We start from the raw sequence: 17677 nt of genomic DNA on the forward strand, positions 1-17677 counted from the left end.
AGCAAATGAGAATCATGAGGTCAAAGGAACTGCCTGAAGAGCTCAGAGACAGAATTGTGGCAAGGCACAGATCTGGCCAAGGTTACAAAAATATTTCTGCTGCACTTAAGGTGCCTAAGAGCACAGTGGCCTCCATAATCCTTAAATGGAAGACGTTTGGGACGACCAGAACCCTTCCTAGAGCTGGCCGTCCGGCCAAACTGAGCTATCGGGGGAGAAGAGCCTTGGTGAGAGAGGTAAAGAAGAACCCAAAGATCACTGTCGCTGAGCTCCAGAGATGCAGTCAGCAGATGGGAGAAAGTTGTAGAAAGTCAACCATCACTGCAGCCCTCCACCAGTCGGGCTTTATGGCAGAGTGGCCCAACAGAAGCCTTTCCTCAAGACACATGAAAGGCCTGGAGTTTGCCAAGATGGTGAGAAATAATATTTTCTGGTCTGATGAGACCAAGATAGAACTTTTTGTCCTTAATTCTAAGCGGTATGTGTGGAGAAAACCAGGCACTGCTCATCACCTGTCCAATACAGTCCCAACAGTGAAGCATGGTGTTGGTGGCAGCATCATGCTGTGGGGGTGTTTTTCAGCTGCAGGGACAGGACGACTGGTTGCAATCGAGGGAAAGATGAATGCGTCCAAGTACAGGGATATCCTGGACGAAAACCTTCTCCAGAGTGCTCAGGACCTCAGACTGGGCCGAAGGTTTACCTTCCAACAAGACAATGACCCTAAGCACACAGCTAAAATAACGAAGGAGTGGCTTCACAACAACTCCGTGACTGTTCTTGAATGGCCCAGCCAGAGCCCTGACTTAAATCCAATTGAGCATCTCTGGAGAGACCTAAAAATGGCTGTCCACCAACGTTTACCATCCAACCTGACAGAACTGGAGAGGATCTGCAAGGAGGAATGGCAGAGGATCCCCAAATCCAGGTGTGAAAAACTTGTTGCATCTTTCCCAAAAAGACTCATGGCTGTATTAGATCAAAAGGGTGCTTCTACTAAATACTGAGCAAAGGGTCTGAATACTTAGGACCATGTGATATTTCAGTTTTTCTTTTTTTAATAAATCTGCAAAAATGTCAACAATTCTATGTTTTTCTGTCAATATGGTGTGCTGTGTGTACATTAATGAGGGAAAAAAATGGCTGCAATATAACAAAGAGTAAAAAATTTAAGGGGGTCTGAATACTTTCCGTACCCACTGTATGCTGTTTTTTCAACAGGGTTGTGAACAAATTATTCTTTTGAGTCAAATCTTATCAGTTAATTGGTATAGCACAAAACCAGTCAGAATAATTTATTGACTTGGACTGAACTGATTTGCATCGTAAGCATAAGTAGATCACAGAGACCAAAAGTTTCCACAATATACACTGATCAGGTATAACATTATGACCACTGACAGGTGAAGTGAATAACACTGATTATCTCTTCATCACGGCACCTGTTAGTTGGTGGAATATATTATGCAGCAAGTAAATATTTTGTCCTCAAAGTTGATGTGTTAGAAGCAGGAAAAATGGGCAAGCGTAAGGATTTGAGCGAGTTTGAAAAGGGCCAAATTGTGATGGCTAGACGACTGGGTCAGAGCATCTCCAAAACTGCAGCTCTTGTGTGGTGTTCCCGGTCTGCAGTGGTCAGTATTTATCAAAAGTGGTCACAGGAGGGAACAGTGGTGAACCGGCAACAGGGTCATGGGTGGCCAAGGCTCATTGATGCACATGGGGAGCGAAGGCTGGCCAACAGATGAGCTACTGTAGCTCAAATTGCTCAAGAAGTTAATGCTGGTTCTGATAGACAGGTGTCAGAATACACAGTACATCGCAGTTTGTTGTGTATGGGGTTGCATAGCTGCAGACCAGTAGGGTGCCCATGCTGACCCCTGTCCACCACAAAAATTGCCAACAGTGAGCATCAGAACTGGACCATGGAGCAATGGAAGAAGGTGGCCTGGTCTGATGAATCACGTTTTCTTTTACATCACGTGGATGGCCGGGTGCGTGGCCTCTTTCAGCAGGATAATGCACCCTGCCACAAAACAAAAATGGTTCAGGAATGGTTTGAGGAGCACAACGAGTTTGAGGTGTTGACTTGGCCTCCAAATTCCCCATATCACAATCCAATCGAGCATCTGTGGGATGTGCTGAACAAACAAGTCCAATCCATGGAGGCCCCACCTCGCAACTTACAGGACTTAAAGGATCTGCTGCTAACATCTTGGTGCAGATACCACAGCACACCTTCTAGTGGAGTCCATTCCTCAACGGGGCAGTGCTGTTTTGGCAGCAAAAGAGGACCAACACAATATTAGGAAGGTGGTCATAACGTTATGCCTGATCGGTGTATTACATTTTGATGATCAAGTTGCAGTGGTGAACAGCTCACTGGAGAGTGAATATTGTTTATTTCTCATAAAAAGCTATAGCAAAGCTTCAGAAGACTTGGAATTGAACACATGGAATCATGGACTACTTTTGGTGCTTATGACATTTACTTTAAGGTGATTTTGCATCCTTTATTTAAGCTTGAAAGCTTTACAGTATCTTCAGAACTTCTCTTGTGCTCCATAAAAGAGAGTCATACAGGTTTGGAATGACATAAAGATAAGTACTGTAAATGAAACACAAAAGAGTTTTCACTTTTGAGTGAACTATACCTTTGTGGAATAATCATTTGGTTCATCGCTTAGGTATGAAAAACAAATCTGTACAACAAATTCACAGCATAAAAGTAAACAAAATAAGTAAAGGTGTATAAGCAAGCAAACTTGATTAAATGGGCACTGCTGTTTGTGCTTGGTATGGCTTAAACTAACATTTAGAAGCAACAGCTTTGACACTGCAGTTCTTCTAAGCAGACTCATTTGCGACAAATATCATAGTGCTCCTTGCTTTCTTACACACCACGTCCTGAACAGTTAATGATTTGCTACATGACACATACCTCAGGAATCAGTACCCATCCCACTACAAAGCTCTTTCTGTTCTGATGGTCTCTATTTAATCCATTTAACTCCAAATAATCATAGCTGCAACGTGTATTGCTTTTTTCCAGACATTGGGCAAAGAAAGGCGAGTGGGTTTCCCATCTGGAAACTGTTGAGGGCTTTTTTCATCCAGTTTTCGTCATGGAAGATTAGCAGAGATCGTTCCCCCACTACAACTTGATTAGGTACGTTTGATTATCAGTTCAGGCAGTATAGTTACAGGGTGTGGTTCATTAACCACCTGTTTAGACCTGTGACAAAGCCGATCTGATAAGAGCTCTGTTACCTCCACTTATCTGCACCCAACAGAGTCACTATAACAACCAAAACACAGCTTTAGCCATATTTACCTTTTCAGACTTTCATTGTTGGACTGCAGTTAAAATAATAACATATACAAAAGTGGCATTTTTCTTTTGTAATTGTATCCAGCCTTCAACAAACACTAAATAATTAAACTCTGGAGAAGGTTGTGATATGGCCGAATTGATGTTCACTAAAAGTAAGAACGCAAGCATGATATCCATTTTACATAGAATTTCAAGAAATTAATAATAAGTAACTTACATTTTAGACATAATTTTGTCAGTGAATGTGTCTAGTTTCACTACATCAACTACATCAATTTAATGATTCAGTAAGTCACTTACACATAGCCACTTGTCACCACTTACTGGCATAACCTGGAATTATGTTGTTACAGTTTGGTTAAAACATTCTTAAAGGTTCAGTAAGCAATTTCTGAGTAACACAAAAACGCCCCTACCCAAATGGATCACATAGCAAATTCACGAACACTCTATGCAACACAGCCACCCCCCCCCAAAAAAAAGAGTGAACACGCCCCTTACTGCTGATTGGCTACAATTGTGTTTTGATGCTCAGGGTCCGGTCCACTTTCAACAGTGTTTCTCAGAAATCACTTACTGCACTTTAAATAGATCTTAATAAAGAAAAAAGTACTGTGTGTGAAATATGCAATGTATGGTTTACTTACGGGTAAACCATACATTACAAAGGTAAAGAAGGTCTTAAAACGGTTGTGGCTGATGTAAAGTTGGAGGAAAATATATGCAAATTTGTTTTATTCTTTTTTTTAATATTTAAGTATTTATTTATTTATTTGTTTATTTATTTTAAACATTAAACTGGTATGCAGCAATTTATAAATTATTACAAATAATTTTAAAATAATGCATCTCCATAATGAACAATTTCCAGGTCTCAGACTGGAGGTGCGAGGAAACATCATACTGAGAAGCATCCAATTAGTGTTTTCAAACAGGTTGCTTATATATGACCCGTTGGTAAGACAAACAGGTAGTCCAACCCCAAACTTCTGCCATTGGTTCACCCACTGTTATTAATGTCCTGCTGGACGGAATGGTCAAACAAACAGAGCTATGTTTTGATAGCACCACAGTGTTTACACTTTACAGGGAAATCAAACTATGGCTTTAAATCTTAGGTGAAGTTATTTTCAGCCCATGATGAAACCATTATAATTCCATGTAAACACCCAAAACAAGCTGGATAGTGTTAACTGCATTTGTAAATATTTGGCAAACACTAAACACTGTAAGCCAGAATGTTTGTTTGTATTGTGGGTTGAGTCCAGCAGAAAGACGCTTTTTTCATATGGTTTCAGACGATAATAAGGATATCACTCTTTCATTAAGTATATTGCTCACATCAAAACAACAACTGATATCACATGTGGCAGGAGAGAGGCGTAGTTAAAACAGAAATGATAGCTACTTTAAACAGGAACACGTCCTTACATCAACATCAACACTGGCATGCCATGTACTCCCTTGTTACTGAAGGTCAAGACTGTGCCATGTCAGTTTTCAGACTCTTTTTTTAAATGTGCCTTGGCTCCATTTCCCTCACGTTGGAGTTGATCCCTACCAACTCTTGTTGTGTATGTTTAACCTGCTAATACATTTGACCAAATATGGTTGTTGTGACTTACTTGCTCTGTCTCTTCTTCGGACTCTTTCCAGGCTGTCCCGGGACATATCATCCCAGTTCAGTCCCTCTGTGTCCCAAGGGGGTTGTTGTCCTTTCTTCTGGTCTGGTTTCACACTCAGGTGCTCATTATCCTCTGAGTTCTAAGACCAAACATGGACAGTCACAAATAATATGTAAAATGTGTATTTTTGTTAGAATAAGTGTCTTATTTAAAAAAAAAAAAAAAGTCTTTTATGCTATTCATGTGATGGCAAAGATGAATTTTGAGCAGCCAGTGCAGTCTGTAGTGTCACATGATCCTTCAGAAATCATGTTAATTTGGTGCTCATGAAACATTCTTATTATAACTTTCACTGTAAAAAATTATCTTGATTTTAACAGTAAAAATGCTACGGTAAAAAAAAGTTCATTGGTTTACAGAAAGTTTACATACTATATACGGTGAATAACTGTAATAGATCTAATGGTACATTTAATGTAATTTTTCATTAAAATACCGTTAAATTTACAGTTTTTGGAAGTGAAAAAAAAAGTCATTGTATCATAACCGTAAACTGACATTCCCACAATTCCCTGCGTGACACATGATGTATTTTCAAACACCATGATGGTGTTTAGTGTTTATGTGAATGACACTGTGTGCACCTTCTATATATTAGTATTGTCCTTCTTAGCTTATGGAAAAGCTGCTTGTGATGACTTTCATCACTGCTGTGTTATTGGGGGTTGTCAGTGTATTGAAAAGTATAAAACAGATATTAGTTCTTTAATAGGTTGGTAAATTAACATTAACATTAACATTATTTGAGTTAATGAAATACGTATTTTACTGTAAAAGTAATGGATTTTTTATACAGTGTGTAAAATAAACACTTATGAACTGTAATTATTACAATTTATACAACAGTTCTGTCTGGTTCTCGCAGTGGCGGTTCTACATTGAAATACACCCTGGGCGAGACCCCTTTCGAGCCCCCCCAATGAACACCATTCTGCACAAAATATGAGTATAAGTTATCAGAACTTAAATAAATATACACTATATTAATATGCCAAAAATATATACAATCAGATATATAAAAAGTAACAAAAGCAGAGAGCAACAATATTATTATCAACAAAAAATATTAAGAATATTATACAAATAAAATATGTATTATAACATTATGAATGAAATGTGCATTGTTTGGAAGAAAGTCGAGGTGTGTGACTGACTTTAGCCTATTATTAATTATATTACTGGGCTGCGTTCCAGTTCGGTTTAGACACGCTCTCGCGAACTTCCCTACACACTTCCCCTCGGGGGAATCCCTGCCGCCATTTTGAAGTGCGTTCCACTTCGTGAAGTGGACGAGGGAAGTTTATATGGACAGACCCTCGCTCCCTCGATTTTGACCGAGGGAGCGAGTCTACTTCATATGTACACTTCAGGCAGCTCCATAACCCGCAATGCAACACGATTGTGACGTCACCGCATATCGCGTTTATTTTACCCCACCACAAACAACTCTATGATATATTAATTATTTTTTAAACATTTAAAACACACATATATACATATAGAATGCTGTATTAAACAATTTTGTAAGGGGAAAAAATAAATAATAAATCAGCTCCATTGCGGATTCCAAGTGATCAAGGGCTTAGGACGTTCCAGTTCAGCCCATACAAAGGTTCCGCCAGAAGTGGGCACTCGTGCAACGTAAGCAATGATGTACATCCGAGTCAACGAGACCGAGTAAAGTTAGCGAGGGAAGGGCATTTAAAAACCGAAATGGAACGCAGCCTTGTACCCCCCCCCCCCCCCAATTTGCCAATTCCACACACAGTGAAATTATATAAATGATGAAAAACCGCCTCACGACGCAAATTTTTTTTTTTTTTTTTTTAATCTGCTTGTGCTGCCGCCCCCAATGTGTCACGAAAAAATGACGCCCCGGGCGGCTGTCCGGTTCGCCCGTGCCTAAAACCGCTACTGGGTTCTCGAATCTGATTGGCTGATAGCCATGCGATATTTCAGTGATAACAGCAGCACTCCTACTGCTTTTTCACCGTTTGTATCACTCCGCTTGAAATGACCGTCATGGCGGCCGATCAAATCAACCGTAAATTTTACAAATACTACTTCTTGTACCACGAACTGTAGTTTTAATAGTTTTTTAGGCGAGAATGTAGTTGTTTAGACCTGAAATATGTGACTCATATTTAATAACAGCGCCTATTTTACAGTTTGTTATGAAGTTTTCGGAGATGCGATCTCAAGTGCGTCAGCGGCCGTTCAGTGCTTCTGTAACCGCCGAGAACAGCTTCATCTCGGCCAGTGCCTCGGGGATTTGCCGCTGGCTCTTATAGTGGTTAAACATGAGACATAATTCAATTTGAGTACATAGAACGGGCAATCTTTGGTCTTATTAATCTATTATTTGTTCCAGAGCAAGTCGAATTGTGCTAACGTTATATTAAATTTGATAATAATAAACGTTACGTTACATCCTTATATAGCATATTAGCTACAACTAGACGGGACATATCAGACTCTTCTCCGCTCTTTAAATACGTAAAACATTAAACTTTATAAACATATGTTTGTTTTTTTTATTTACCTTTGTATGGCACAGAGATGTCCAAACTGCGTGCGCACTTCATTCAGAGGTGAGGCGGATTAATGAGGTTTGATTGACAGTTTGAGGATCCAATGGAGTTAGGAGGTTTTGTCACAAGCTCTTTAAAATCCTTTTCATTCGTTAAATATTTGTAAAACCCACATACAAGCATAAATGGTGACTTACTTTTTTTTTTTAAATAACTAGTGCTTTTAGTGTGTTGACTGAACTGTACAATTGTGCTTATTTGTTGTTCAATAAATATTATTTTATATAAATATGTCCATTAAGTAATATGGATTGAGTGAACATTACATTAATACGCCATTAGATGGCGGCAACACTTTACAGGAGAATGAGTCACAAGAGACTTTTAAATTGAAAGGAACTTTTGCAAAAGGAAGTTGTTTTAGCGCTGTGGTGTAATCGGGTGTCTCATACGTTCTGAAAAGTGAAGCCACGGGCTCTTTGATCGCCCCCAGGAGGCTGGATGCAGTATAGGTCATAAACCCCGCCCTCTCAATGCAGTGGAATGAGACTTCAGTGAAAACTTAAAAATAAATTCTGCTTCAAATAAAACTTTCTGAAAGATGGTTTTGGTCATTTAAGGTAGTTTTTATCACACTGATATATATTCAATTGTTCGTTTTTGTGATTATTTAGATTTTAGCTAGCAATTTGATTCTATAAAAACGGGGCGTGTCGTCATGACTCGAACTTGATTGACAGCTTGTCTGAGGACTGTCGGAGCTTCGAGGGGAGATTGAAGGTGTATTAACTAACTGTTAATTTTCGATTTCTTTGTTATTTAACACCAACAAAATGAGTTGTTCAGCAGTAAACTGTACTAACCGACCTACAGGATCTGACGGATCACTGAACTTTTTTTCTGTAACATCAAATGTGGCCGTTATAAGATAATTAATAAATGTTATTAGTTAAGATAACACACCTAATGTTAACCATGTCGGGAAAAAGCAGGTGATCGTTATCTGGCAGTTAGGCTACTTATTATTTTTATGGGTATAAAATAATAATTAGCAGGACAAAACTAATGATAGCTTACTCTAATTACAGCAATCGATCTCCTGTAACGTTAGTTGAACTTGATTTAAAATGGCAGGGCCGTTTCTGACGATTTAGAGTTGTTTCTAGTGGCATATTATATTGATTTTATCTACTGAATTTGCTGTTTCAAAAATATTATTGCTCTAGAAACAGAATAGCCTGCTATTTTATAGGTAGACTTTTAAATTGTGTATAATTTTTTATAGTCTATTTAAAATACATGAATGATGACGCAGTCGTCTGGGCGGAAGTTTGATATCGCAACTCCGCCTCCGGCTCAACTGACGATTCCTTCTGCGCATGCCCAGGTTCCAAACCTTTTTTTTTTACGTATTGCGTAACGTGTCAGCGCCGGGTGTGTCTCATACGTTCTGAAAAGTGAAGCCACGGGCTCTTTGATCGCCCCCTGGAGGCTGGATGCAGTACAGGTCATAAACCCCGCCCTCTCAATGCAGTCGAATGAGACTTCAGTGAAAACTTAAAAATAAATTCTGCTTCAAATAAAACTTTATGAAAAATGGTTTTGGTCATTTAAGGTAGTTGTTATCACACTGATATATATTCAATTGTTCGTTTTTGTGATGATTTAGATTTTAGCTAGCAATTTGATGCTATAAAAACGGGGCGTGTCGTCATGATTCGAACTTGATTGACAGCTCAGCTTGTCTGAGGACTGTCGGAGCTTCGAGGGGAGATTGAAGATGTATTAACTAACTGTTAATTTTCGATTTCTTTGTTATTTAACACCAACAAAATGAGTTGTTCAGCAGTAAACTGTACTAACCGACCTACAGGATCTGACGGATCACTGAACCTTTTTCTGTAACATTAAATATGGGTGTTATAAGCTAATTAATAAATGTTATTAGTTAAGATAACACACCTAATGTTAACAATGTCGGGAAAAAGCAGGTGATCGTTATCTGGCAGTTACTTATTATTTTTATGGGTATAAAATAATAATTAGCAGGACAAAACTAATGATAGCTTACTCTAATTACAGCAATCGATCTCCTGTAACATTAGTTGAACTTGATTTAAAATGGCAGGACCGTTTCTGACGATTTAGAGTTGTTTCTAGTGGCATATTATATTGATTTTATCTACTGAATTTGCTGTTTTAAAAGTATTATTGCTCTAGAAATAGAATAGCCTATTATTTTATAGGTAGAATTTTAAATTGTATATAATTTTTATAGTCTATTTAAAATACATGAATGATGACGCAGTCGTCTGGGCGGAAGTTTGATATCGCGACTCCGCCTCCGGCTCCACTGACGGTTCCTTCTGCGCATGCCCAGGCTCCAAACTTACGTATTGCGTAACATGTCAGCGCCCATTCGGTCGGCCATTTTGGCTTCAGTTCATTACAATGGAAGGAAGCGACGTCGCGTCGTCCATCTTTTTTTACAGTCTATGGTCAGCGCCCATTCGTCTGCCCATTTTGGCTTCAGTTCAATACAATGGAAGCGGCTTCGCGTCGTCCATCTTTTTTTACAGTCTATGGGTGTAATCCATAGACAGTAAAATCATAGGATGCTATGGAAAATTCCCAAAGCTGTAAAAAAAGATCGCTTTCCTCAGCGGACATTCAAACGGACTTGTATAAAGGATATATTATGGACATCGACTTGAAGAATGAATGTAATGCAATATACCAAACACAGGTAACAGTTAATAGCCTACTCTCTCTCTCTCTAATACAGTAGAGAATTCAATGTGTTTCAATGAAGCGACTCAACGTTCCTTCGTAACTAGTTCTAAAGTGACGTTTAGAGTTAGTAACGGAGGCTTGGTTCAACTGACAACCTGAGATTTGAATCCGTGGCGGAAGGAAGTAGTGCTGCACAAAAGAGGGTTTTAAAGACACTCCGTTGTTGTTCTTATTTATTTACACACTCGTGCCGTCGAACTGTTGTATAAACGCAATATCACACTCGTAGCGATATGGCTGTATATCTGTCACGGATTACACAGAGACAAGAGAGTAAGATCCATGTGCAGCTTTGTTTATTAAAGGGTAATCCAAAACGTTATCCAAACAGGCAATGGTCAAACTCCAGAGAAACAGTCCATACAAAATAAATAAAACAAACAGAGAATCCAGTGACAAACAACGAAACTTCCATAACATAGCAGAAACAAACTCAGTATAAATAGACAGAACACTAATAACATAATACAAGACAGCTGGGTGCAATGAAGTGATAATGAGTCCGGGAAGGTGAGTTATGGGTAATGTAGTCAAAAACAGTGAAACAAGAATCCATGTTGGAGTGCCCTCTAGTGGCTAAACGGGGCACTCCAACTCATGATCATGACAATATCAGCACGCTGTGATTACCTACGGCACTCGGCCTGCGGCCTCGACGAGTGTGATATTGCTCATATAAACCTTTAAATTATACAGTTTTGAAAAATAGACCGTAAACTAAGTGCTGTCCCGTAAAACCTAAAACGCTGCAACCGTTTTTTACAGTAAAGTTCTGGCAACCACAGCTCTCGTTTTTTTTACTATAAAAGTTACAGGGATTTTTTTTGCTTAATATTTTTATAATGTACAAAAGGTTCAAAATAACAACATTTATTTGAAATAGATGAGTTTTGTTTTGAAAAATGTAACATTTCAAAAGGTTATTGGATAGTTTATTGGATTATCACAAAAAGTATACTAGTATATTGGATAATCACTAAAAGTATAATAGTCTATTTGATAATCACTAAAATATTGTTAAATCATGTTACAGTCAACCTTTGAATCTCTAAAACATATCTCTCTAAAATCTTAAATAAAAACCAAAATAAAACCAAAAATAAAAATTCTGTTAAAACCACTGGAGTCACGTGAATTACTTTAAAGGTGCCCTAGATTCAAAAACTGAATTTACGTCGGCATAGTTAAATAAAAAGAGTTCAGTACATGGAAATGACATACAGTGAGTCTCAAACTCCATTGTTTCCTCCTTCTTATATAAGTCTCATTTGTTTAAAAGATCTCAGAAGAACAGGCGAATCTCAACATAACACCGACTGTTACGTAACAGTCGGGATCATAAATATGTATGACCCCAATATTTGCATATGCCAGCTCATGTTCAAGGCATTAGACAAGGGCAGCCAGTATTAACGTCTGGATCTGCACAGCTGAATCATCAGACTAGGTAAGCAAGCAAGAACAACAGCGAAAAATGGCAGATGGAGCAATAATAACTGACATGATCCATGATATCATGATATTTTTAGTCATATTTGTAAATTGTCTTTATAAATGTTTCGTTAGCATGTTGCTAATGTACTGTTAAATGTGGTTAAATTTACCATCGTTTCTTACTGTATTCACAGAGACGAGAGCCGTCGCTATTTTCATTTTTAAACACTTGCAGTCTGTATAATTCATAAACACAACTTCATTCTTTATAAATCTCTCCAACAGTGTGTAATGTTAGCTTTAGCCCCATTAGCATACTATCAAACTCATTCAGAATCAAATGTAAACATCCAAATAAATACCATACTTACGCGATTAGACATGCTCCATGACGAACACTTTGTAAAGATCCATTTTAAAGGTTATATTAGCTGTGTGAACTTTGTTTATGCAGTGATAGAGTCGAGAGCTCGGGAGGGGGCGGAGAGCGCGCAATTTAAAGGGGCCGCAGCATGAATCGGCGCATTTCTAATTATGCCTCAAAATAGGCAGTTAAAAAAATTAATTAAAAAAAATCTATGGGGTATTTTGAGCTGAAACTTCATAGACACATTCAGGGGACACCTTAGACTTATATTACATCTTGTAAAAAAATGTTCGATGACACCTTTAAAGGGTCATGAAACCCCCCTCTTTCAGCTCAAGTCTAGCTCACAATCTTTTTGAAAAATGCAACTTAAATGGGCGTGGTGGCTGTGAGAAGAGGGGAGGGGAGAGGAGAGGAGAGAGGATGGGGGAAACTCTCATCGCCAGTAGCCCATGCATATCGACCGTCACTAAAAAACAGTGGTAAAACGTGAGGAAATACTAAATTTTTTTAAAAAACTGGAAAAGTTCAAATCTAATGAAATACACTGACACTTTATTTTTGTCTTTTCAAGAGTTACTGAATAACCTGCTACATATATCCTACAGTAATCGTAATTCTATTTAAAACATTAATGTACATGTGTAATTACAGTCATTATAAAATATATAGTTGTTTATATACACACTATACATGCATATATTTAAAAAAAAAAAAAATGCTTAAAAAAAACCTTGCGTACATAGCATAGATCTACGCGCCGAACCTGCAACACGCTCAGTCAGTCAGGCTGCGTGTCGACTGGAGCAGAGCAAGCGACCAGAACATTTTTAGATTCATTCCTATGGAAGTTGAGCGTCACATTTAACTTGCACGCGGCTCAACTTCCATAGGAATTAACCGAAAACACTCGCGCTTACCCGCTCGCTCCGCGCCAATGGACACGCACCGTCAGTCAGTCAGTCTCTCTCGCTGTTTAGTGCCGTTAACCGTCCTCGTCATTGGAAAGATCCACGTGGTGTCATGAATAATTAAGAGAGTGTCTTCTCATTGGATAAACTCAGTCTCGTTAATAATTATGAAACACCGATGAGTCATCAAAGTTCTATCGTGCGCTGTGACGTGGACAGGATGAGGATTTTAAACCCGGAAGATGAAAATAGCGTATAAAAACTAAAATTTAACCATTTACCCCCTACTATTAAATCTAACAGATGCTAACATTGTCTTCAATGGTGTTCAACACACATACCTCTGTTAAAATCTCTGAAATTTTGGTTTAGGGTTTCATGACCCTTTAATGATGTCTTTACTACCTTTCTGGGGCTTGAAAGTAGCAGATGCATAGACTGTCAATGGAGGGACAGAAAGCTCTTTCATTTCATTAAAAAGATCTTCATTTGTGTTCCGAAGATGAATGAATGTCTTATGGGTGTGGAACAACATGAGGGTGAGTAATTAATGACAGAATTTTCATTTTTAGGGTGAACTAACCCTTTAAGATTTTAGAGAGAAATGTTTGAGATTCAAAGGTTGACTTTAACAAGATTGAACAATATTTTAGTGATTGTTTATCCAATAGACTGATATTGAAATGTTACATTTCTATATATATATATCACATTTACTTTCATGTTCTTTGCCGATGGTTTTCCACCAACCAGTCTTAACATTCCTCACGCAAATGTTTTCCTCCTCAGACTTTATTTTGGCAAGAGCAGTGGAACTGAAAACACAAAAGAGTGGTATTTTAAACCTTCTTATTTAACTAATATATATATATATATATATATATATATATATATATATATATATATATATATATATATATATATATATATAAAAGGGTTAATTTTAAATAAAAGGGTAATATTATATTCAAAAGACAAAATACTTCCCTTGTGTATTGTCTTACAGTTTGAGCGACAGGTTCATCAGAGTGGTTTTGAAAAAAGGTTATATGATTGAGGGGGAAAAAAATGTTAAAACTTTTTTTGAATGCCTTAAAGACAGTAAACAGCCAATTAGACCTACAGCTTGCCAGCTGTTTTAAGAAGACTGCATGTGTGTGTTTGTTTATGAGGAAATGTCTTAATCAGTGCTAGTTTCCTGTGCCTGCAAGTACTCTAAATTCCTCTAAAACACCCAGGAGAGTGTCTTTCGCGTGTCACTGCAAACCGGTCACTGTGTTCTTGCGTAGTTTTCCCCTGAAATGCTTTTCTGTCATTTTTTGAATGACTTCATTGTTTATCCCTCCATTCTTTTCCTAGTTCATCGTTTGATAGATGTCATTGTTATGACATAATTTTAAACATATGTTCATAAACACAGGGCCATATAATCTTTATATCAATTGTTTTTCTGAAGCTTTACACATGTACAGAGAAAGGACACACTTCACATTTTAAGTTTAATTGTTCATCTGTCATTTCTTATTCTCGAATTAACAAATACACATCCTGGAGCATGTTTGCAAATAGTTTTCAGAACTGAAACCAGTTAGATTGGATGACTTACAATAAGCTTATCCTTACGTCTATCAAGCATTTCTGTTTGTTTATTTTTTATTCTTTATCATCCCTGAAAAATAACAGCAACCGACTCTTTCTGTTCCTTGAATTATGATTATAACCACGCTAAGTTACAGTAAATTTAAAATACATGTGGATTGTTCTACAAACACGCAAAATCAAAACAAATGTTGCTTATAAAACCTAAAATCTCTCAGAGCACAAAATACACAATTGTTACACATATCAACTTGTATATTTGTGCAATAGTCACGTGTTGCGTGAATATTGTGTACAAAGTTAGTACAACAACTTAGTACAAAAGTGAAAGGCCAGACAAGTCACTCACCCACTTCTGATTGGGTATCGCCAGAGATGTCAGCATATCCGCCATAGCGCCCAAAATCTGATCGGTTCGTCCCTGGTTCTTTGGAAGAGCCTTCATATTCCAGTAGCCTCTGTCGATGTGACTATCCTTGTCGATATTCCCTCCCTCCTTCAAAATCCCTCTCTTTCTTATGGTTTGTCGTGCCAGAGCTTTGATTCGCAGCCCAGCTCCAATTTTGTATGATCCTCTGGTTTGCTCTTGCACATAAATAATGAATTATGGAGGAGGATGGTCTGTTTTTGTCTCATTTAAAGTGGACTTCAGCAGACAAGAGCGTGGCGTTGTCCAGACTCAAGCGTCTTCACTGGCTCCTGTCCTTCACACAGGTGGGAAGGTCTTGCTGTGGGTCTCAGTCAGGCCTCTCTTCCCCTCCCCCTAAAACCGAGTTTGTTCCTGAGATTAGGTTAACCACAACACAGTAAACAGTAAAGATAGCTTTCTGTTCTTCCTCCTTTCCTTTTCTTTTGACAAAGTAACTTGTTTTTGCAAGCTCCTTGGCTTTTGGGACCTTTTGTGAACAGAACATCTAACCACTCACGAGTCAGCCTTTTCTGGCTTGTCATTGGCTGCGTGAATCTACCACCCCTTCGGCCAACTCCTCTCCACCCTCTTTACATCAATTTCATCTTCCATTGTGCCTCCCTTGCACAACACCACACTGATTCTTAGAACAAGTTTCTGTCCTCCTCCTCTATCTCCTACTTCTTCGTCCTCCTCCTTTTCTTCTTATACATTTTAACCGTCATTCACTCTTGTTGTTTCCTATCTAGTCTGACTGGATGAAAGATGGCTTTTGGCCTGGTGCAAGCATAAAAAGCAGCAAATAACCCAAATAAGGCAGCTGTTCTGGGCTCAGGGCACCGACACAGAAGCTGTCAGATATAATTCATAATGGCTGCACAGTTTAAAACTTACAACAAAGGCTTGAGGAGGCTTGAGTCTTCCAGAAACCTCTGAACATTTTAATAATTTAGTGTTTCTCAACTTTGTTTTTGTCCTACATATGTACCCTTGGCATAATCATATATACACTACAGTTTAAACGTTTGGGATCAGTAAGATTTTTATTTATTTATTTATTTATTTTTAAAGAAAAATTAATACTTTTATTCAGTAAGGATGCATTAAATTGATCAAACTGACCGTAAAGACTTTTAAATTGCTACCAAAAAGTTATATTTAACTTTCTGTTAATCAAAGAATCCTGAAAAAAATATGTCATGGTTTCCACAAAAATTTTAAGCAGCTGACTTTTGCTGAAATTTAAGCAAAAACTGTTTTTAACATTGATAATAATAAGAAAATGAGCAGCAAATCAGCATATTATGATTTCTGAAGGATCATGTGACTCTGATGACTGGAATAATGCTGCTGAAAATTCAGCTTTGCATCACAGGAATAAATAACATTTGACAATATATTACAATAGAAAACTGTATAAAATTGTAATAATATTTCACAATACTGTTTTACTGTATTTTTTGATCAAATAAATGCAAAAAAACTTTTAAACCAAAAACATGCAATATTGTGGGCAAAAAAAATATAAAAAAATATTTTAGCAAAAACTAAAATGAAAACATTTTCATTAACTGATAAAAATATTTAAATATTATTAAGATATTTAATATAAAATATAGCATTACTAAAACATAATAAGCAACAAAAAACAAAAAATAGAAAAAACAACTAAACTAAAATACATCTTCATGACTTAAAAAAAAAACAAAATAAAATGACAACAGATTAAAGATGCACATTAAAACCACCTTCATTAAAAATAATAAACACCACTAGAATAGTAATAAACACTCCAGAGAAGTTTAATACCTTTAACCTACTTATATGAAAAATTAACCCTAAAATACTAAATATATCGAATAAACTGAAACTTGAAAAAACGAACTTGTTTAATCAAGTATAATGCTATAAAGCTTGCTAATCACTGACCTAATTGACCCTCCATAAACTAGACAAAAAGCTTTTTTGTTGGATCTTTTGTTTACTTATCTAGAACCTGTGCAAGATCTGTGCTTATTTTAGCCTCAATATTTTCCAGGTTAAATGAATGACCATGTCATGATATGCATACTTGGGTGGCCCATGCACAATATATATATATATGTGTGCTTTTCTGAGCAGAGCAGAGTAGACATACGCATTCCTGAGTCTGCTGCTCATTCCCTCTTCACCTGGCCTGGAGTCAAAACACACGTTTATACAATTACCAATGTTAGTCTATTCTCTCTTTCTCTCTCTCTCATTGCAGCCCAAACCGCACACAAATTTGGGTCGGATTTTCCTCTAGACAGATTCTTCTGTGATGGTGTATGTTAGTGGACAGCAAGAGTGAAAGAAGAGAAGGACGGCAGAAAGCGGAATGTGATCCGGCTGAGCCCCTCCGAACTGAAGCCAAGCCGTGTAAAGATGGGCTGTGGAAACATTGCCAAGACTCTAATAATAACTCTGCACATGGCTGTCTTTAGCACTGCTTTTGTGACTAAACTTAGAGCTCAGCAGCCCATCGTCCTGCAAACATACCTCATACATACACATGTCATATGGTACTAATAAACAGAGCTTGAATGACAAATTCTGACTAGATTTTGCTGGTCTATCTGTTAGATCTTTTAAA

The 17677-nt window shown here is 37.6% G+C and overlaps 1 protein-coding gene across 2 annotated transcripts in view; it reads right to left on the reverse strand.

The window, feature by feature from the left end:
• arhgef25a (Rho guanine nucleotide exchange factor (GEF) 25a) overlaps positions 1-15534 on the reverse strand; it is a 107179-nt gene extending 91645 nt beyond the window's left edge. The window contains exons 1-2 of one of the 2 annotated variants that reach the window (XM_067370375.1): positions 15004-15534; positions 4960-5098 (exon numbers count right to left, since the gene is read on the reverse strand). In XM_067370375.1, coding sequence (XP_067226476.1) covers positions 4960-5098; positions 15004-15099 — 235 coding nt within the window. In that variant the 5' untranslated portion in view covers positions 15100-15534. The remainder of the gene's footprint in view (positions 1-4959; positions 5099-15003) is intronic. The other variant, XM_067370377.1, reaches the window with a different exon arrangement.
• Positions 15535-17677: the final 2143 nt, after the last annotated feature.

This window comes from Chanodichthys erythropterus, chromosome 20, assembly GCF_024489055.1.
Source record: "Chanodichthys erythropterus isolate Z2021 chromosome 20, ASM2448905v1, whole genome shotgun sequence".
Lineage (NCBI taxonomy): Eukaryota > Metazoa > Chordata > Actinopteri > Cypriniformes > Xenocyprididae > Chanodichthys > Chanodichthys erythropterus.